The following is an 18,164-nucleotide window of genomic DNA, read 5'->3' as shown; positions in this document are numbered from 1 at the left end:
CAAGATGCCACAACCCCACACAGTTACATTTTTAGTATAATCAAAACAAACCTGTGCACAATACCTTTTGGAAAACAGACTTAGAGCTTTTAGAGAGGCTCTGTGGCAATTTATGGTGTCGTTGTTGACTCGACGACCTTGTGATTAGACACTAACTTTGAAGCCTTACAGTATTTTTGACTGTCTGTTGTCCTTCTCTATTGTAAGGCTGAGCGTGAAGGTGTATCTACCCCACCATTCGAGATTTTCATCTGTCTGCTCCAGACAAGAGTAGGGAGCAGAATGTGTATGTGCATTGCGTCCCATTCTGCATTTATATGTATTTCCCCCTCTAAGCAACGTGTACATTCATTTGCTATGGGCGAGATGCTTATGGGATGGATCTGAGGCTAGCGACTGGATTCCTTCCCTGCTAGAGAAGTCCCATCTAACAGCCACGGCAGGGGCTTGTTCTTCGTCTTAAGAGAAAGCAGCTGAAGGAGAGTGACCCTGAACACTGCTATACCTAATGCTCTCCTCTTCGGGAGGAGTGCTGGCAAAAGTACTGAAACAAAATGACATTTTCATTGTATGCAACAATATTATAAAAGCTATTAAGGTACATTATTTTACACGTCCTCATAATCTCTCCATACTGCTTTACTTAATTTGTGATAAAATTGTTGAGAAAGGGTACTTAATGTAGGACAGTCAGTAAAAGTAATTTATCATCTTCCCGCTTCGGTGCTCACGTTATCAGCGAACTCATTTTCTGCATTCATCATGCAATCAGCCTATTATTTGCATATTAATCAGGCAGTGGACCATGAAAGAGCCGCATCCCAGCCAAATGCTGCACTATCTCAGGAGGAACACTCAGTAATTATCATACATCAGTGTTATGATGTGGTAATTGATTATAACATCTTTCTGTTGCCCCTGGGGAGTCCCACTGCTAACCCAGCTTCAGGCATTCTGTGCAGATTTTTCTCTGAAAATTACAGAAACCATTGCTGTCCTTTTATTAGATTTTTTTTTTTTTACCTTTACAACAGGCAGCTCTCTGAGCATTTCCAAGTTACTTTTGCCTTTTTTTTTTTTAAATGAAACCTTAATTAGAAAAAAAAAAAAATCTGCCACAGATCAGAAAACACTTTGTTTTAAAAAGAAAAAATGAACAAATAAAAAAAAAAACACCCCTAAACAACAGTTGGGCTTGCTCCTCTTCATCCTCTCTTTCAGGGTCTGGTGGCTTTTTAGGTACGGGCATTGCTTACATAATACTCTTCCCCACCAAACCCCACAAAACGTTGCAACTTCAATAGACAGTAATTGCAAAGTTCGTATAAAGGCAGTTAAAGTTGCTTTATTTAGGTGCCAAATGAGAGGCTAATTTTGGTCCTCTCGTAAAGGACAAATGAAACATCTGCCAGTTCAAACTTGCACTATTTTTAGGAGCCAAGTTCCAGAGGGGTAAAAGAGAGAAACAAATGCGAGCCACCAGGGCGGGCACCGGGCAGCTCACCTAACACCTCGCCTCTCCGGGGAGCACCCAGGGTCAGCTCCCACCTGCACCCGGGCTCCCTTCGGCAGGCAGAAATGTGGGGTTGGGGGCCTCAGGAGAAGGCCGAGGAGGGGAGAACCCAACGGGGAGCACCCCAAAAATCAGCAGGGCCTGGGCTCTGCAGTGAGGCCGGACAACTGAGAGTAACTCACAAGGACAAAAGGACTCCTCCAAAGCACCTCACTGTCCTTGGCCAGGCTCACCGGAGGTATCTGGAGCACTGACATCAAAATGGGGACATTTTGGGAAGCTCAGGCTGTGCCAATGGGTAGTATCAAAAAGATTCTTCCGGGGAACAATCATTCTTTTCAAGCACGCTGTGGGGCATAATACGGAGAGCCCAGGAACAAGCATCTGTAAGGTGTTTCTGGCAGAATCTTTGAGAAGTACAAAAGTGGGACACTTACAGGTCAGGCCTACCTTTTGTTTCTGATTGTCCCTAGACTTTTTCCTTTCATGAGGCTAATGAATTGGACATTTTCCCATTTTCACTTTTATTTAAATTTGATTTCAAACCTGTTTTGTTTTCAGCGCAAGTTGTGGTTCTTAACAGATTTCAAATAATCACTGGATTCTTTCATTTGATGTTTCTCTGAATGGCTGTTGGCAAATTTAAAATCCTCCAATACCTATCAAATTAGGGGAGACAAACTCATAATTTTTTCCTCTTTTCTGCTGCACTCTAATGCAAAGGACAGGCTAGAAGGTACCTTAGAAGATATTAATTTTCTGGTAATTTTCTATTTTTTTTTTTCCTTGGGGATGATTTGCTCTCAAGTAATACATAACTCTTTATAATCAGAAGAGGATTCAGAGTCTAGCAGGCTGTTTATTTCCCTGTGTCAGAGCTACTTTGAGCAGAAGGCGGCTGCCTTGTAGCTCCATCCCCATTATAAAAAAGAAATAACAACCTGCACATTCGGTGCTAGCACACCTTCTTTTCAGTATTTTGGGAGGAAAATAGCCAATTACGTGTTCTTTGAATTGAAAGCAAGGTAATTTTCATCCACCGGAGGAGCATTTTATAATTCGTTGAGCAGCAGTGGGGCTGGCACCCAGCACGATGGCCATCTCCATCCCGCTGGTGGCAGCCACAGGGGCTGGACCCCGCAGCCACCTCCTCGGCCCTGTGCCTCCTCTTCCCCCTAAGCCACCACCGTGAGCTCCTGCCAGCTGCTGGAGCCTCCCATTTCCGACAGAAAACTGCTCGAGCCCTTTGGAGAAGAGCCCTCCCGACCCCTTCTGCAGCTGCCAGCCCACGGGGGACAAGGCGCAGCCATCGCCCCAGCTCCTGACCCTCCCCGAAGCCCCAGCACGGCTGCGACAGCCTCGCTCGCGTTTCAGTGCTGCTCCAGTTATTTTTGTATTTGGCTTTCGAACGTATTGGCTCATCGTTTTGAGGCAGCTCTGCTGCAGTTGGCAGCTGGCAGGAGAATCCCCCAGTGCCCAGGAAGAGGCAGAGGAGGCAACGTGGGCCCGCTCCCCAAAGGGGCTGCTCCTCTCCAAACGAGCAACGGAGGGACAGCGAACGCTGGTAATTAATGAAATGAAGTAATAAGCAAGGAGATGATGAAAAGTGGAACTTACACAGCTCTCATATTCAACAACCATGATTTCTTTTAAAAAATGCCTGAAGAGTGCACAGGAGGCTCATGCTCAAATTGACACCACCGTTACGGTGGAAGTATGTGTTCACGACCTACATCCACTTCTTAGCAACTATTGTGCAGACTGATACTCTTCCAAATTACCAGAGAAGCATAGCAGCAACAATGGTCAGGGGAGTTTCTTTTTCCATAGAGCTTAAAACAAACGTTCATTAATGAGCTCTGCTTTTTAAAATGATGACTGCGACAGCGGCAGCAGTGTGCCTGGCACACGAGCTCCTTGCTTGGAGACCCTGCCACGCACACCGAGGGCAGGTGAAGGTGAAGGACCCCCACTCCCGAGTTAACCACAGAAATAAAGCAGTGCTGCCACCTGACCGGGGAACTTCTCCAAAACGAACGCTATGAACTCACAGCCACGCTTCAGAGTGAATTAAATTTGTCTTCAGAATACAGCGTGAGTCTCCTCTTGCCATATTAATATGAAAAGTGTGTTGGTGCTTTGTCATTATAATTCAGCCGCAAGGAATATCTGCCTAGAAAATAGTGTTCGCTCTGTGATTATGTATTTTATTTTAGCACTTTTATAATAGTAAAGCTATGACCACAATGAGGACGGAGTCATCTTCTGCAAGTTTAATCACTGGGTGGTTCAATGGAAGGAAAAGAATGTAACTAGGACAGGAATTTCTCTACAAATACCGACTCCTTACAAAGCGTCGCTGATGGACAAAGGACTGCGGCCCTGCAGCACAGCCTGTGGAGGCCAGGCCAAGGCAGCAGGCAGAAATGACCAGATGATGCCTGGCAATGATATCCAATGTTATATTAAGAACGAAGTTGAAGCACTGACTTCACGCTGCATTCCCAGGTCCCAGTAAGGTGCCTTGACAGCGATTCTCCCAGCTTTATTGATACCATAAAGGCTGCCAGGAAGGTTTTCATGGTCCAAATGTCAGGGAAATGGCACAGAATATGATCACACACGTTACAGACAGACTACAACAGCTGCCCTTATGAGAAGCCAACTGATATCCTATGGTTTGAAATCAAGACAGCCAGGGCCAACTGCTGCAGCGCCGCAACCTCCAGCCACACAGGAAGAATGTGGAAACCTCCCCAGTATGCACCAGTGGGGTTTAGGGTTTTACGGAGATAACTGCTCAGCTGACTTTGTTGTTCAGCTCTGAACTTTACAAACGCATTTGTACCTAGCACAAAAGGAGACAACGTTCTCAACCACATGCAGGCTCATAAACTGGTCTGTGAACATAACCTATGTATGCAAGGAGTTCTGAGCCACGACAAAGCCACGTGCTCTCCCTTCTCTTCCCTGCTACAGACCACATTAACCAGAACCATTCCATGCCAGGCACAGTTTTGTTAACTCAGAATGCCAGCAAAGGACTACAAAACAATCTCCCTCTTTTTTTTTTGATTCACCAGGAAAAAAACAACTAAAAGCTGGGGAGATCCTTCAGCATCACCGGACCGAGCCCTCCTGCGCTCACCAGGTACCAAGGATTCAGTTCTCTGCGTGCTGGTCCCAGGCACACCTGGAGCACCATCCGACAGCTCTGCTCACCCAACACAAAACAGTACAATGAAAGAAATCATCACGGACCATGGGGAGGGGAGGTCAGAGCTTCTACATTGCCACCCCGTGGCCAGCAAGCTCTCGGTAAGCATGTCAGGGTGGTAATCCTGAACAGGAATAGCAAGCCCGAAAGGCATGCTCTCCCCCCATTACTTCTCACGGAGTAGTAAGATGTGACAGCACCCTTCTGTTATCGGATAAACAGGGACATCTACCCCGTACAACATCAACTACCTGCACACTTGCCAGCTCCTGGACTGAAAGCTATTACAGGAATGAGTATTATATAAATAAAAATATAAGGGATACCTGGGCCTGTCACCATTCCGCAGTATGTCTGCTAATATCCTAACTACAGTCAGCATAGATTGCATTTTCATTTTTTTTCAGATTTCTTTCCCAAGAGATGATAAGAAGTAATCTCCCTGTTGTTACAAATGTTTTATTTTGAAAATAAGGCTTTTATGCATATTTTAGTTGATCTAAATACAGTAGATCTTGGGTTTTTAAATCACCAGATAATATGCAATTATCTCAAGCTAGATTCTGATTTTGAAACAAGCTCTAATTAGCTCCCCATTTTATGCTGCTATAATCCTTTCTTCAACTCCCATGAGCGTTACTATTGCTAAGCAGCATGAGGTTAGGAATGATGGATGATACCCAGAAAGGAAGACAAACAAAAGGGAAATTCAAAATCCCCTGAGATCACCCGCAGCTGTATCGGCAAATGAAGATTTCCACATTAGGTCATAAGACGACCCTTACAGAAACACACACCAAAAAGGCACGTCTTTCTCCCACTGAGTATTTGCAAGTCTTTAATGTAGTATATAGAGAGTATACGTCCTTCACAGAGGATAAATACTAAAGTGAATAAAAATTCAGCTTTCCTGGGAGTAGTTATGAAATCAGGAGCACTGAAAAAGAAACTTGGTCTTAATGTCATATAGATGCTCACTAAAGATATAAGACCCCAAAATAAAACAAACTAATAAGAGCTATATACAGTACAAGTATTTAGAAAAATATCCAAGCACATAAACCTTCTCCTGACACATGGCTACTTTCCAAGCCCAACCCAGCTCTGATCATCAGTAATGCAACTAAATAAGGGCCAAATTCATCATGAAAAAATGCTGATGCACTTGGGTGACACTAATTCAACTTTTTTTTTCCATGTGATTTGGTCCATGCTTTTGACACATAAATCATTAAAAAGGCAGATTTACCCAAGGGCATTAGAGCATTTAGGTGGAAAGAAATACACAGAAAAAATGTTAGAAAAGGCATAGCGATACTATTTTTGACCACCTAGGGTACAAACACCATTTTTGTGTAAAACACGTTCACTTGAACTTGCACAAAATTCTTCTAATCGCCAGAGCCTTGGCCAAGGTCACAGCCACAAAATACAGGTATGTACCTGGTTGTAATTTTGGTACAGGCTGTGTTTTTCAAAAAGTCATAAATACTGCTTGAAAAGAAGAAAAATGAGCCAGGCTTCTCTTTGCAATCTCCAATTTATATATATACATATATATATATGACGCTTATCCGTCTTATCCATTCATCCTTACATATAAAAGGCTGATGGGTCCATCTGTCCACGTGTGACAGTGGAAAACTACTGGACAAAAGAACAGATTTTCATGAATGAGGTGCTAATCAAAACCTTATGATCTGGAAGCATAACTAACTGGGTCAGAAATCCAGAAAATCTTGCTAGTTTGGTATAATAGTGCCAAACAGTAATGAAAATACTCACGGCTAATAAAAGTTTGAGACGTTACTATGCATGTTGACACTCTGTACTCTGAAGACCTTCTTGGCAAAGCACTCAGGAGCCACTGAATGTATTAGTTTAATTTCACTTCTTTCCCTTCATGCATTCAACAAGTTCTGAGCCAATTATATTACGTAGAAAAGGCTTCAGACCTTTTCTCTTTTTAAAATTGGTCTGATTAATTTCTATTTTAAAATTACAAGTATGCAACCTTTTCTGCCTATATTTTCCTGGGAAATGTCTCAGAAGACCAGAAAATAGGAGCTTTTTCTTTTTTTTTTTTCTGCCCTGCAGTAGAGGATCTTTCACAAATGCATAATTATTTTTACCCTTTTCCAAACTGTTTGCTGCGCTTTTAATTACAGAACAGCTGCTAATAAAAGAAAATTACCAAACTGCCCTTCCTCATTCAAATATCTTGGTTTTGCTCTTTTGTTCTGCGTGGTGTCACAACCCTTCTTATTCCGCCATCCAGAGAGAGGTGCCGAGAAAAGAACGCCTTGTAAAACAATTTTGTTTCTAATCATCAGGAAAGAGGAAGAAAAGGGCACGAACCCATTTTCTCATTTGTAAGTTTGCTTTAAGGAAAGAAGGACAGCGATCATCAATAATATGATTTTATTAGCTGATAGGAACATGTCGCGTCACACAATATTAGCTCAAGGGCAGGAGCTGACAAACGAGGCTGGGAGTGTGGGAGTGGAGCAAAATATCACGGCAGCAAAACCCAACTTCCTGAAGGAAATCACTTTCAGCTACCAGTGATCCTCACGGGAATCCCTAAGGTGGTCGAATTTTAATGCTATGGGCTTGTCTTTCAATCTTTTATAATTACAGTTAGTCATAAATATGATGATTAGCAATAACAATGCAGCCTTTTCCCAGCTCCTCTGATTTCAAATTCCTCTTAAAGTGGCTATAATTAATTACTCATATTTTCCATGCTGTCTTAGGCATTTATAACTATAACAGTTACTCTTGCATAGTATTGATGCTACAAAAAGTAGTCAATGGCACACTCTTAATGAACAGCAGCATATAAAATGTCACAGGAAATTTCCATGTTTGCTAAATGCTCGCCTATAAGTAACAATAGCTCTATGATTGCAAATAATTTTTCCCATTTTGGTTTTGTTTTTATGGCTTGTTTCACCAGGGGCATTTTTTGCTTTTATCTATTTATTTCCCACTGTTCTTCTTAGGAAAAACGTGGATTGAATTTCATCACGGATTTTCTTCTAGTAAAATCTTTTAGAATGCAAAATAGTTTCCCAGCAGTGCGGAAAAACAGTTCAGTTGAGACAGTCAGAATAAAGCTAACAAAGTTGAGGAGAGTGTTTCAGAATGGCAGGAAGGTAGAAGAACATACCCCATCCTGCTCTGTATCCTGAAAAGCAATCACTCTCAAATACTAGCTGCAAGTACAGAGCAGGGCATAAGTATTTTTTTAGGGTAGAAAAGAGCCTGAGTGTTTTACATCAGTTAAGCATATCATTGGTAAAAAGTCTGTGTGGGTAGAGTTTGGTATCTAACAGCAGGAACACAGCTGTTCTGCTCCTTCCTATACTGTGGCCATCTTCCGAAAACCTTGAGCAATTCACTTCTCATTGACACTCATCTTTGCTGCATCTGCTTTTTTTTTGCAAATGGAAAGGGGAGGGAGGAAAAAGGCCGGCTTGGAATATTTAACGAAGCTTGAAACAGAAACACATAACATGGTCTTTTCCCCACCTTCAAATTAACAAAGCAGATTTTGTGCAAATGAAAGTGGAAAAATATGCCAGTGAATAAGGCAGCTGGAGTACGTAGATCACATTACAAACGAAAGGCTTGTTTTACAGCCATTGTCACATGTCAAGTTGATAAGCTGAACTATGGTAAAAAAAAACACAACAACCCTACAGAACCAAGGATCTCTAAGATCAGACAGAGTCTCTTTACCTAATATATGCAGCTAAATATGTGTACTCCCTACATCTGCCATAGCAACAGGGAGAGAAGGAGGAATTAACTGTGTTAATAAAAAAACCTGAAGGGTCTCCTGTATGATACAACAAAACAAGAGAAACCTCTCAGCATCAAAGCAAAAGAAATGTAACAAAAGCACAGAGAATTATTTCAGAGCAAATCATTGAAACCAGCTGATTACCTGAGCTTGCACATCCCTGCTGTAGGGAATCCTGTAATGATGTCACAGAGTGAAGGACTAGATAAGAGAGGAGAGGAAAATCAGGGAACAATAAAAGGAGATGCCAAACCACAAACTAAACAGTAAGCAGGCTCAACAAATAGCAAACCGCTGATCTCAGCAAGGGCACACTGCTCGTTTAAGTCAGTGGCATTATAAGGGTACAACCGAGGTCAAACTCTAGTCTGGCCTTTCTGTATCAATGGGTATTAGGATAAGAGAGAGCCACAATAAAAGCATAATTGCAACACAGCATTCCCCCTTTACAGCTGAGTTCTAGCTCGCCTCCTGAGAAAGCAATCGATATTCTCCTAGGAACAACATCAAAATCCCCTATGCAACCCTAGAAAACAGCACACAACATTTTCCAGCTTTTCGGCCAATTTTTTTTGGAATTACTTATCGGATTCATGCCTAAATATTATCGCCCTCATTAGGAACTCGATAACGGCTGCTTATCAATTGCACATAAACGAGCGCTTCTTGTGTAAACATTCCCAGCCAGTCCCCCTAGGAACCGGCGGGGATGCGAGGCGGGACGCTTCCCCTTCCACCAGCGCCTGGGCTGCTGCGGGGTGGAAGTCCTGCTTACTGCAACTTTAAAAAGATCTCCTCCTCAACTCAAACAACATAGTGGAATTTTAATTACCTTGTCCTTGTTGCTGCCCTTGTGCAGGCAGGACACACTGTCCCAGCTCACCATTCAACCAGAGCTGCATACGAATAAATGGTTCTCGGCCTTTTTGTGTCAATTTACTCCATGGCTTTGGCCTGGAGAGCATGTCACTGACACTTCCTTGGGACAGCCCCAATACCTGAAGTGAAGCAACCAAGAATGGCACGTTAACACATTTGGGGTAATTTAAGGGGGTAATTTAAGTCACTTCGGCTTCCTCTACTGCTACATTGCTCGAGTCAATTAGCAAAACTTCAAAATGACAGATATATGTACGGGGATTGAAATGCTTTTCTCCTGCCATAGTTTCGTTCTGGAGAGTTTTTTTGTTTTTTCTCCCCTGCAGGAATGGAGTGGCAGTACAAACAGCAAAAGGATGGCTCGAGATTTGCATGCTTTCCATATTTAGTGTCAAACAGTTTCATCGATCCTAACAGGAAAAACACAGCATACCAGCTCACAGAAGGCGATAAAACAGGACATGATTGTCATGTATTTTGTTCTCAAACAAAAATAATTGGGACTTCTGAGACTAGGCCTTCATTTGTTTGATTTGTTTTTGGTATGAACTGTAACGAGGTGTGCTTTCACCTGTAGCAGCAGCTGCTCCATGTAAGTAAACATTTCGGAGCACAGCTTACCGCAGCAAAGGGGGATTTCAGACGAGCAGAGCCCAGTGACTTGCTGGAATTCAGCACAGGTGCAGGGGTTAAAATTCATACTTAATGAAAGGTGCCATGGGATCCTTAATGACCCCAAGAGGTCAGGCTTTTCATTTTACGTTTTACTGAAAAGGTAATAGCGCGATGCCAGCTCCTATTATGCTATTAGATTGATTCAGTTCTTTATGGGAAGAAGAAAAAAACAGATGTCCAGCACTCCTCGCAGCCTGGAAGGTGCTTTCTGGTGGTCGGGGACCCCCCAGCTCCCACGTGCTCAGAGCCCAGCATGCGAGACCTAATCACACATTGCGTGTCTGTAATCAAAAACTGCTTAAAAAGGTCTGAAAGCACACTGAGATGTGGAGCACCAGGTATGAGAAAGGACTGTGAACTCTTGACTTAAGACTAAGGAGATGTAGGGGATTTTCCTTGTGTTTGTTCAAATACCCTTGTGCACTTTTCCAAATATTAAAAAAAAAAGGAAAAATGCTCTCATGTCCATAATCTTCACTCAAAACAAATTTAAGACTCTCCAGTCACGACAATGGTATTACTCAAATATTCCATGAATTCATTACATTAAGCATGAAATACTGAGTCTCAATAATGTTTGCTTCAGCTTTCAGTGTTTCTGAACTCAGGGGCCCCATTTCTAATTGCAAGCAACTGAAGCCAATCTTTATGTAAAATCTATGCAATTCATGAAATACAAGGAAACTAATTCTTTCCTTTGTGAGCGTATTTTTAAAGTTTTTAACATGCTAAGCAAAAACATTTTTTCAAGACACATGTGGCACACCCCTTCCGTATGCATGGCCGTGTTAAACTGAGCTCTGTACCGATGCGAGGAGCATAATGCACATACAAAACACTGGGGTAACAAGAGAGAACCAATTCTTTACCTTTTCCCCAAAGATCCTTTGGCAGATGCCATTCTTTGCTAGCTTTTCTTTGACCTGACGCGTTAGTTCTATTGTATCCACTTCCTGGTACATATAAATCTCATACTGCTCAGGTGTCAGTGGAGGAACTGAAGGTTTGGATGGCTTTGACAAGGACACGATAGGGGATGAAGGGAGGGGGCTATTTTGTGGCGTCTCACTGCGACTCGCCCCAGTCATGCTCAATTCAGAACTCTGCGAGTACGGAGATTCAGCGTTTGGCCACTCTTTCCAATACTCTGAAGAGGATGGTCCTTGGAGCTGGCTACGATCTGGCCTAGTCTGATTGCTGACCTTTTCTTTTCCACCACTGGCTTCCTCAACTTTTATATCTTCGGGAAGAGCTGCATTTCTTCTCTCATGCTGCACAGTATTCCACCAATGGTCCTTCCAAACACCACCACGTCCCAACTCATTTTTAACATGCCTCAACATACCCTGGGCAGAATCACTTATTCCATGAAGCTCTAAAACAGGTGCCTCCTGAGGCTCCTTTTTGAGCCCAGAGAGGTTCTGCAATGCAGAGATACTGGAATCAGTGACAGATGAATGTTTCTTCAGGGATATGGCCAAAGGAGAATAGCTGGAAACCGAAGACATTGCAGGTGTAGATACTAGTTTGGGGGACAGGATAGAAATGTCAGCTTGAGATAAAGGTGTTGTTTTTAAGGCAGGTTCAAGGGCAGCCTGCTGTGCCTCCATTTCGCGTCGGGCTTGTTGCAGAATGGATCGAATAGCATCATCAGAATTGCCACTGCTAGATGCAGAAGGCGGCTGAGCCGGCTCAGCTATGAAAAACAACCAAAAGACTAAATGCAACAGAGGAATATGCTTTATATTCAACATGCGCTACTGTAAATATTTCCCTGCAAGAAAACGGGCTGCAATACATTTCTGGATGGGAGGGAGGAGTTTTCAACTAAGCAAAGATTCTCACTTTTCAAAATAAGGTAAGATTTCCAAAGTTCTTCACTGGAAAATTTTTATCGTTGCCAAAGTGCTGGACGTTTGCACACACTGACTCAACTGCACAAGTCTGTTACTACTTGCAAGTTTTCCACCATTGTAAAAATTTTCAAATAAATGCCTTTGAAAATCAAGCCTTCAACTCTTCCTCCCTCACCCCCAAGTGGTCAATAACATTTTATAGTTCTATTTACAAAGTTATTTAACCTTTCACTTTTATCTCCACAAATGAATCGTAACGCACACACTGAACACAGCTGCATCCACCTGGACAGACTATTAATACCCACTTACAATATAAATAAGGTGAGTCCTTTTAACTCCAAAAATAAAGTGCACAAATTACAACAAAGCAAGAAGTTTAGTAAAAGGCTTCGTTATTTAATTTGACAAGCCAAATGTGCTCCTGCTTCCTGTTTTCTTGTTCCGTGGTTCCAATCATTGAAATAAACAGCTCTACAGAAACCAGGATGACTCCTGGCCATCACTCTCTGCCCCATTTCAGAAGAGACTGCACCTAACTGAGGTATCTCAGTGGTGAACCCAGGACCCATGTGGCTGTTCTGCAGCATTCAGAGGATGAGCAGAGACTGTAACATGGGTGTACACTTATCTCTGCAGAGTAAGAAGGTTTTTTTGCAATGGCATCTGTTTCCATTTAACTTAGCTTCCACTGAGGACCCCAGTGCTTGAAAACCAGATCCTCTGAAAGCTGCTCTACAAAGACTGGGAAAAGTGAAGCACTAGGGAGTGGCAGGGAACCTATACCCTGCAAGAAGTGACCTCAAAATGAAGTAAGATTTGAAACAATCTGCGTATTATTCTACTGATACACCTCACCTGAATACATTTCCCGATTTGTCTCCCTATACTCCTTCCTGTCACACGCTATAAGGTATGTAAAAAACTAAGAAATGGGAAAAGATGGTGAGACCATCTCTTCTGTTTTATCTACTGGTTTCATAGGGAGTTTTGAGGCTAAGTTAGTATTTGAAAGGAAGTCCGACACTCTTAGATAAAACATGCTACTGAACAATGTGCTTGCAGTTTCCTGCACACAGCCCCCATTTTTCTCTATGTAATCATCGCTGCTATAAACTTATTTATTTAGATCATATATTAACTGGTCTTTAATATTTTGCCATGAGATTAGCATAGTTTTCATTTCAAAGATGACTATCCAAAACTGTAAATCAGTTTTTATTTTAAAAAATGAAACAGAAGTATTGCAAAGTACTCCCTACTTCAGTATCAGCCCTCTAAATGTACTGGAAACTCTTTCAAAGTTGGGAGGGCTGTGGAGTAGACAGAAATGTTAACTACATGACAGCTTACAATGAGAAATTAAACTTATCTCAGGCTAAGATGTTAAACATTAATGAAATTTTTGGAAAAGGAAATGCTTTTTGGATTAGCCAGCTCACTCCCTGAAAAAAACCTATATCCTTACATTCTGTAACCGAAGTCATGTCTGAGTTTGCCTATGTTCTAATTTTAGTACACGATGTCCACAGTAAGATGGTACTGTGGTACTAGTAATTGCTGGCTGGATTGTGACCTTCACTCAGGCAAATCCACTCAGTTCCCTCTCCCACGCAGTTGTGTCCCTGAGGCCTGAACTGGAGAGCACTGAACAAAGACCCCGTCAAGCAGTGATGTGTATTAACTTATCCTGGGCTGCATTACAGACAGAAACCACTCCACTGAATAAATAATAAAAAAAAGATCTTCAAACCTACATTCAAGGTTTTAAGAATATAATTAACTGACCAGAAAGCTCATGGTAATTGTTTTAATTAAATTCTGAAGTAAAAGTAGCAAGAGACGAAATGAGGCTGTACCTGTTTTCTGTACTTGCAGCTCCCTTTTGGCTTGTTCAAGAATGGATTTGATGGCTTCATCAGAGCCAGTCTCTGTGGTTCGGATTCGTGTGGTTATATTACCTGAAGAGGAAAACAAAACTAATGACACTTGGAAAGCTTCTATTTGCTTGTTTGTTTTTAATACAAAGACATACAGTGTATATATATTGATACAATGATAGCATAACCTGACAATAGTTTATATAGAACCTTTACCAACATCTACAACACCAAGAACATCCTTAATGACACAATAAAAGAAAAATATTCTCATTGCATGAAAGCCTGTCCGCTAGCTGCACTGAATGATGACAGCACTGACATCACCAGAGGAAGAACCACATGCTCATACATTCCTTTTCTAGTATAACACACACAGGACATTTTTTTCTTTTTTTCCTTTTTTTTTTTTTGGAGGGGGAGAGGAAACAGAAGGGAAAAGAACGCGAGGGGAAAGGAACAAAGATAAAAATTTAAGACCAGAAGTCATCCTTAAAAATTGCATCAGCTACTAGGCAAACTAGGATGAGTACACATTCAGCCCCAAACAGATTAAAAAAACGACTTGATGCAGGAAGTCAAAAATATTTTTTGCCTTTCTAAAGTTTTATGCATTAAGAGAAACAATCATTTAAGGACTGATACGATTTGACGTACTCTCCAGCTAAGAACTATTACTTGTTTGTTTTTTTTTTTCGTTGGTTTTTGTTTTAAACACTAAGGGGAGAGAACAGAGGGAAAATTCCTGTGACTGTGAAAGCTATCGCATTGCTCATTAAGAGATTATCATTTGTAAGTGAGCTGTGTAATTTCTGACTGGAATCAAAGTAACTACAGAGTTCTGGGGTAGCTGTTTTTGTTTTTGCTAAAAGAAAAATTCTGCAACTAAAATGTTCACAGTTCCTGTTTAATGGTAACTTATTGATCTGATGTTCCCTTATCTCTTTGTTCAGTCTTTTCCATACACCATACTGCAGAAAGCATCATACTAATTTAACAGCTTATTAAAGTGTATTTGTCAACATAAGCCCCATGAGGAGAAAAGTAAAATCTAGAGCAGAAGCAGTACGCAACTGATATTGGATTACACATAATTGTGCAGCTTTCTCGCTCTAAAATCATAGTAACAGCAAAGAGAGCATTTCAGTAGATGTGATGACTTTATAAAGCCACTTCTATCACTTAATTCTCTTTATCTGCATATCTACTGAGGATAGGAGTGGAAAAAGTATCCAAACAGGGTTAAGTTAGTACAGCAGCAGCAGAATTAGAAAAAGCAAAGTGTTGGTCTAACCCATGGTTTGTTTTATACTTACTGTCTGTTTTTCTATCAGATTCCAGGCCAGAATCAAACTGCACAGTTTTAAGGAAACACACAGCTAAAGCACACTCCACTTCCTATGTATTGACTGCAAAGAAAAACACCTGCCTGTGACGTACCTTCAGACCCATTTCTTCGTTTCGGTACTTCCTGAAATAGTCTGTTCAGGTTCTGGCCTGGATTCTCTGTTGAAAAACAAGTTTGGTAAGAACAAAACAATCAGGGGATGGTTGCTCTGACATCATGGGCTGTGTGACATGAGAAGATAGCAGCCTGTCTCTAGAGACGAGGGTTCAAGCATTCCTCAAACCCTCGAGTCTTTGTCTGAGCGCTGGAGGAGCTGGCTACTTTGGAAGAAGCAAGGCTGGCTGATTTGTTAATAAAGATTACAGCTACGTTCGGAAAGGAGATTAGACAGATATAAATAAATGTCTAGAGATACCAAAAATGAAGAGGTTAAAGATGGGCAGATAATCCCCTCAAGTACAATCATCAAAAGGAAGAACAGATTATAAATCTAACAGTGTTCACTTTCAATTAAACAAAATCTAGACAAATCCTGCCTGTCCTTTCCAATATTTCTAGACTGTAAACAACTTACTTTTCAGCTTCTCTAAATGTAAATCTCAGTCTTCATTTAAGATGAATCAAAACGAAATGCATATGTTATTTCTTAAAATCACGACCCTAAATATGCAAAGCTGCTTTAAATTAGGACTGGTTTTTAATTAGTCATCTCACATATCACCTGCGATACTTTGTCAAAACACTTTGGGGAAAAAATCACACAAGACACAACAAAAATGTGGTCTCAATAAACAACCCCAAATAAAAATCGCCAAGTATTTCTGATGGCTGATACCCATAGCAGCTACTGATCCTTTTTACTCAGTGTTTTGAAGTAAGGGGTGTAAACATCCCTGTTCCTTGGCTGACAAGTACAAGCCAGTGGCTAACTACAGCATCAGCAAAGATACTAACCTGCACGAGTGCTGAAAAGCAGTGTTAGAAAGGTCTACTTTCTGCACCTTTTGTCTGATTGAGGTGAAGACAGCATCAACGCACAAACAGCCTCAAACATGGAAACTTTCAATATTTTACACTTGTAACTAATAGGAAAACGTGGCAAGACCCTCGGCTGGCGAGCGCTTACCTCTTTGTCTACCCTGGATGCTGCGAAGAGCCAAGATGTTCTGCTCGTCCGAGAGGAACTGCTTCATCTTATGAAATGGCTCCTTGCCTCTCACAGTCAGTTTATTCCATGGCTTTGGCCGGGCTAGTATCTCACTCACAGACCCTTGCGACAGTCCCAACACATAATGTCCAAATATCCGCTGTCCAATATTGTGCTTGATCAACTGCTCTTTCACCTGACGTGCAATTTCGGCTGTGTCTATCTCCTCGCCTTCGGAGATGCTCCCAGCACTTTCTGACTGGCTGGGAGACGGGGCCATGCCATTTACATCCGGACTTTGTTGTAATGGACTTTGGGAAGAGATGGAGTTTGTGCTGTAAGGACCTGTTGAAAAAATCATGCTTGTGCTTCCTGCTTCCTGCATTGCCTTGGAGTAGAAGGACTGCATTAGCTGTCGCTGGAGGAGAGAGTTTAGTGCAAATTTTCCTGTGGAGGCCAGGGGTAAGCTGGGGCTTGCCAGGGATGAGCTGAAAAAGTCTTGACTTAAACCCGTTGGTGAGAACTGGTGTGTACCATTAGTATTGGAAGCCTGCTCCCCCGCGTTGCGGAGCAACTGAGAAGGAGGGGAGGCCGGCAAGGTTGCAGGACGCTGACTCTCAGGCTGGTCTTTCCCTTTTCTCCTGGCTGACCCTACAAGGAAGGTCAAACATAATGCATTATGGGGGATTAAAGAGGGAAAAACCAAGATAAAAAATGCAAAGTTTGCCCCGCAAAGGGAAAAAGTGCAGATTTACAAGGGCCAATGAAGTGGCGGTGGGATTTTTGTTTTTGTTTTGGTTTTGGTTCGTTTTCATATTTTTTTTTTCATAATTCAAATTTCAATAAGCCAAACAAGGCCCCCAAAACAAACAACATGCATTTCATGTTTGCACCTTTCTTGTATGTTGCAGCCTGGAGAATCCCCCTTACAAACATTAAAACTAGAACAATTACATGAAGTGCAGTTATACATTTAAAATAAAGGCAGTTACAGACAGCAAGTCCCTTTGATGTCTCGCATTCAAGACATTACTCATTGGACCTGACTGAACCCAAATGCAGCAAACATTTACATTTTGGAACAAACCAATTTGAATAAAGGAATCACCATTAGGTGGATGCACCAAGATCACTCAGTTTAAGTCATAAAACGCTTCAGAATTCAGTAATCCCAGTGCCAGTGGCAACTTTTAACTTTCTTCCAGCTGCAAAAACCATAAGCATTCAAATATCTGGAAATTCCATGACTTGCCATTTAAAAAATGTGCACACAAAATGTAAAAAGCCCACATTAGGAAAGCTAAACGGCAAACACACTTCACTTAAAAAGAAAGTATTTTGTTTTTCCAAGCTGACCTGCTGGTAATATATCTAAGTGTATCAGACAGGAAGATTATTGTGTTCTGCATGCAAACATTTTGCATAACATTGTGCGTGGGGGAAGAGACTTCTGGTGCCACGGATGAATTTGTTCCCAAAACAGAAGACAGCCTCAAACGCTACCACTTGGTACATCTTGTAATGCCTCTCTTCCCTAACCTTTAAAGAGTCTCCAAGGTCTCCAAGTTTTATTTTACTATCCAGCCTATAAAACTGCAGAAATCAAACACTCTTCAGCATTCTCGTTGCCTGTTAATCTCCCTGCCATGCATTACCTCACACTCTCATCTCTCATTCACCCCTCCCTCCCTTCACAAGACAGCAAACAAACCAGAAGAGCTGAAAATCGTGTCAACCTACCACTCAGGTCACTATTAGTGATACGCAGCGTGGCATTCTCGGACTGCAAGGAGCGGTTCTTCTCCAGCAGCAGCACCTCCAGCGGTTTAGATGAATCCTAA

At 41.8% G+C, this 18,164-nt stretch overlaps 1 protein-coding gene across 4 annotated transcripts in view; it reads right to left on the bottom strand.

Moving 5' to 3' along the window:
- CUX1 (cut like homeobox 1) overlaps positions 1 to 18,164 on the bottom strand; it is a 268,267-nt gene that overhangs the window by 53,107 nt on the left and 196,996 nt on the right. Inside the window, exons 14-20 of one of the 4 annotated variants that reach the window (XM_084299860.1) lie at positions 18,064 to 18,160; positions 16,303 to 16,974; positions 15,269 to 15,334; positions 13,808 to 13,909; positions 10,962 to 11,788; positions 9,371 to 9,536; positions 8,683 to 8,739 (exon numbers count right to left, since the gene is read on the bottom strand). In XM_084299860.1, coding sequence (XP_084155986.1) covers positions 8,683 to 8,739; positions 9,371 to 9,536; positions 10,962 to 11,788; positions 13,808 to 13,909; positions 15,269 to 15,334; positions 16,303 to 16,974; positions 18,064 to 18,160 — 1,987 coding nt within the window. The remainder of the gene's footprint in view (positions 1 to 8,682; positions 8,740 to 9,370; positions 9,537 to 10,961; positions 11,789 to 13,807; positions 13,910 to 15,268; positions 15,335 to 16,302; positions 16,975 to 18,063; positions 18,161 to 18,164) is intronic. The other 3 variants (XM_084299862.1, XM_084299861.1, XM_084299863.1) reach the window with 3 other exon arrangements.

Source organism: Netta rufina, assembly GCF_964035555.1.
Source record: "Netta rufina genome assembly, chromosome: 21".
Taxonomy (NCBI): domain Eukaryota; kingdom Metazoa; phylum Chordata; class Aves; order Anseriformes; family Anatidae; genus Netta; species Netta rufina.
The sequence above is the reverse complement of the archived record's forward strand: the minus strand, read 5'-3'. Positions and strand labels throughout refer to the sequence as shown.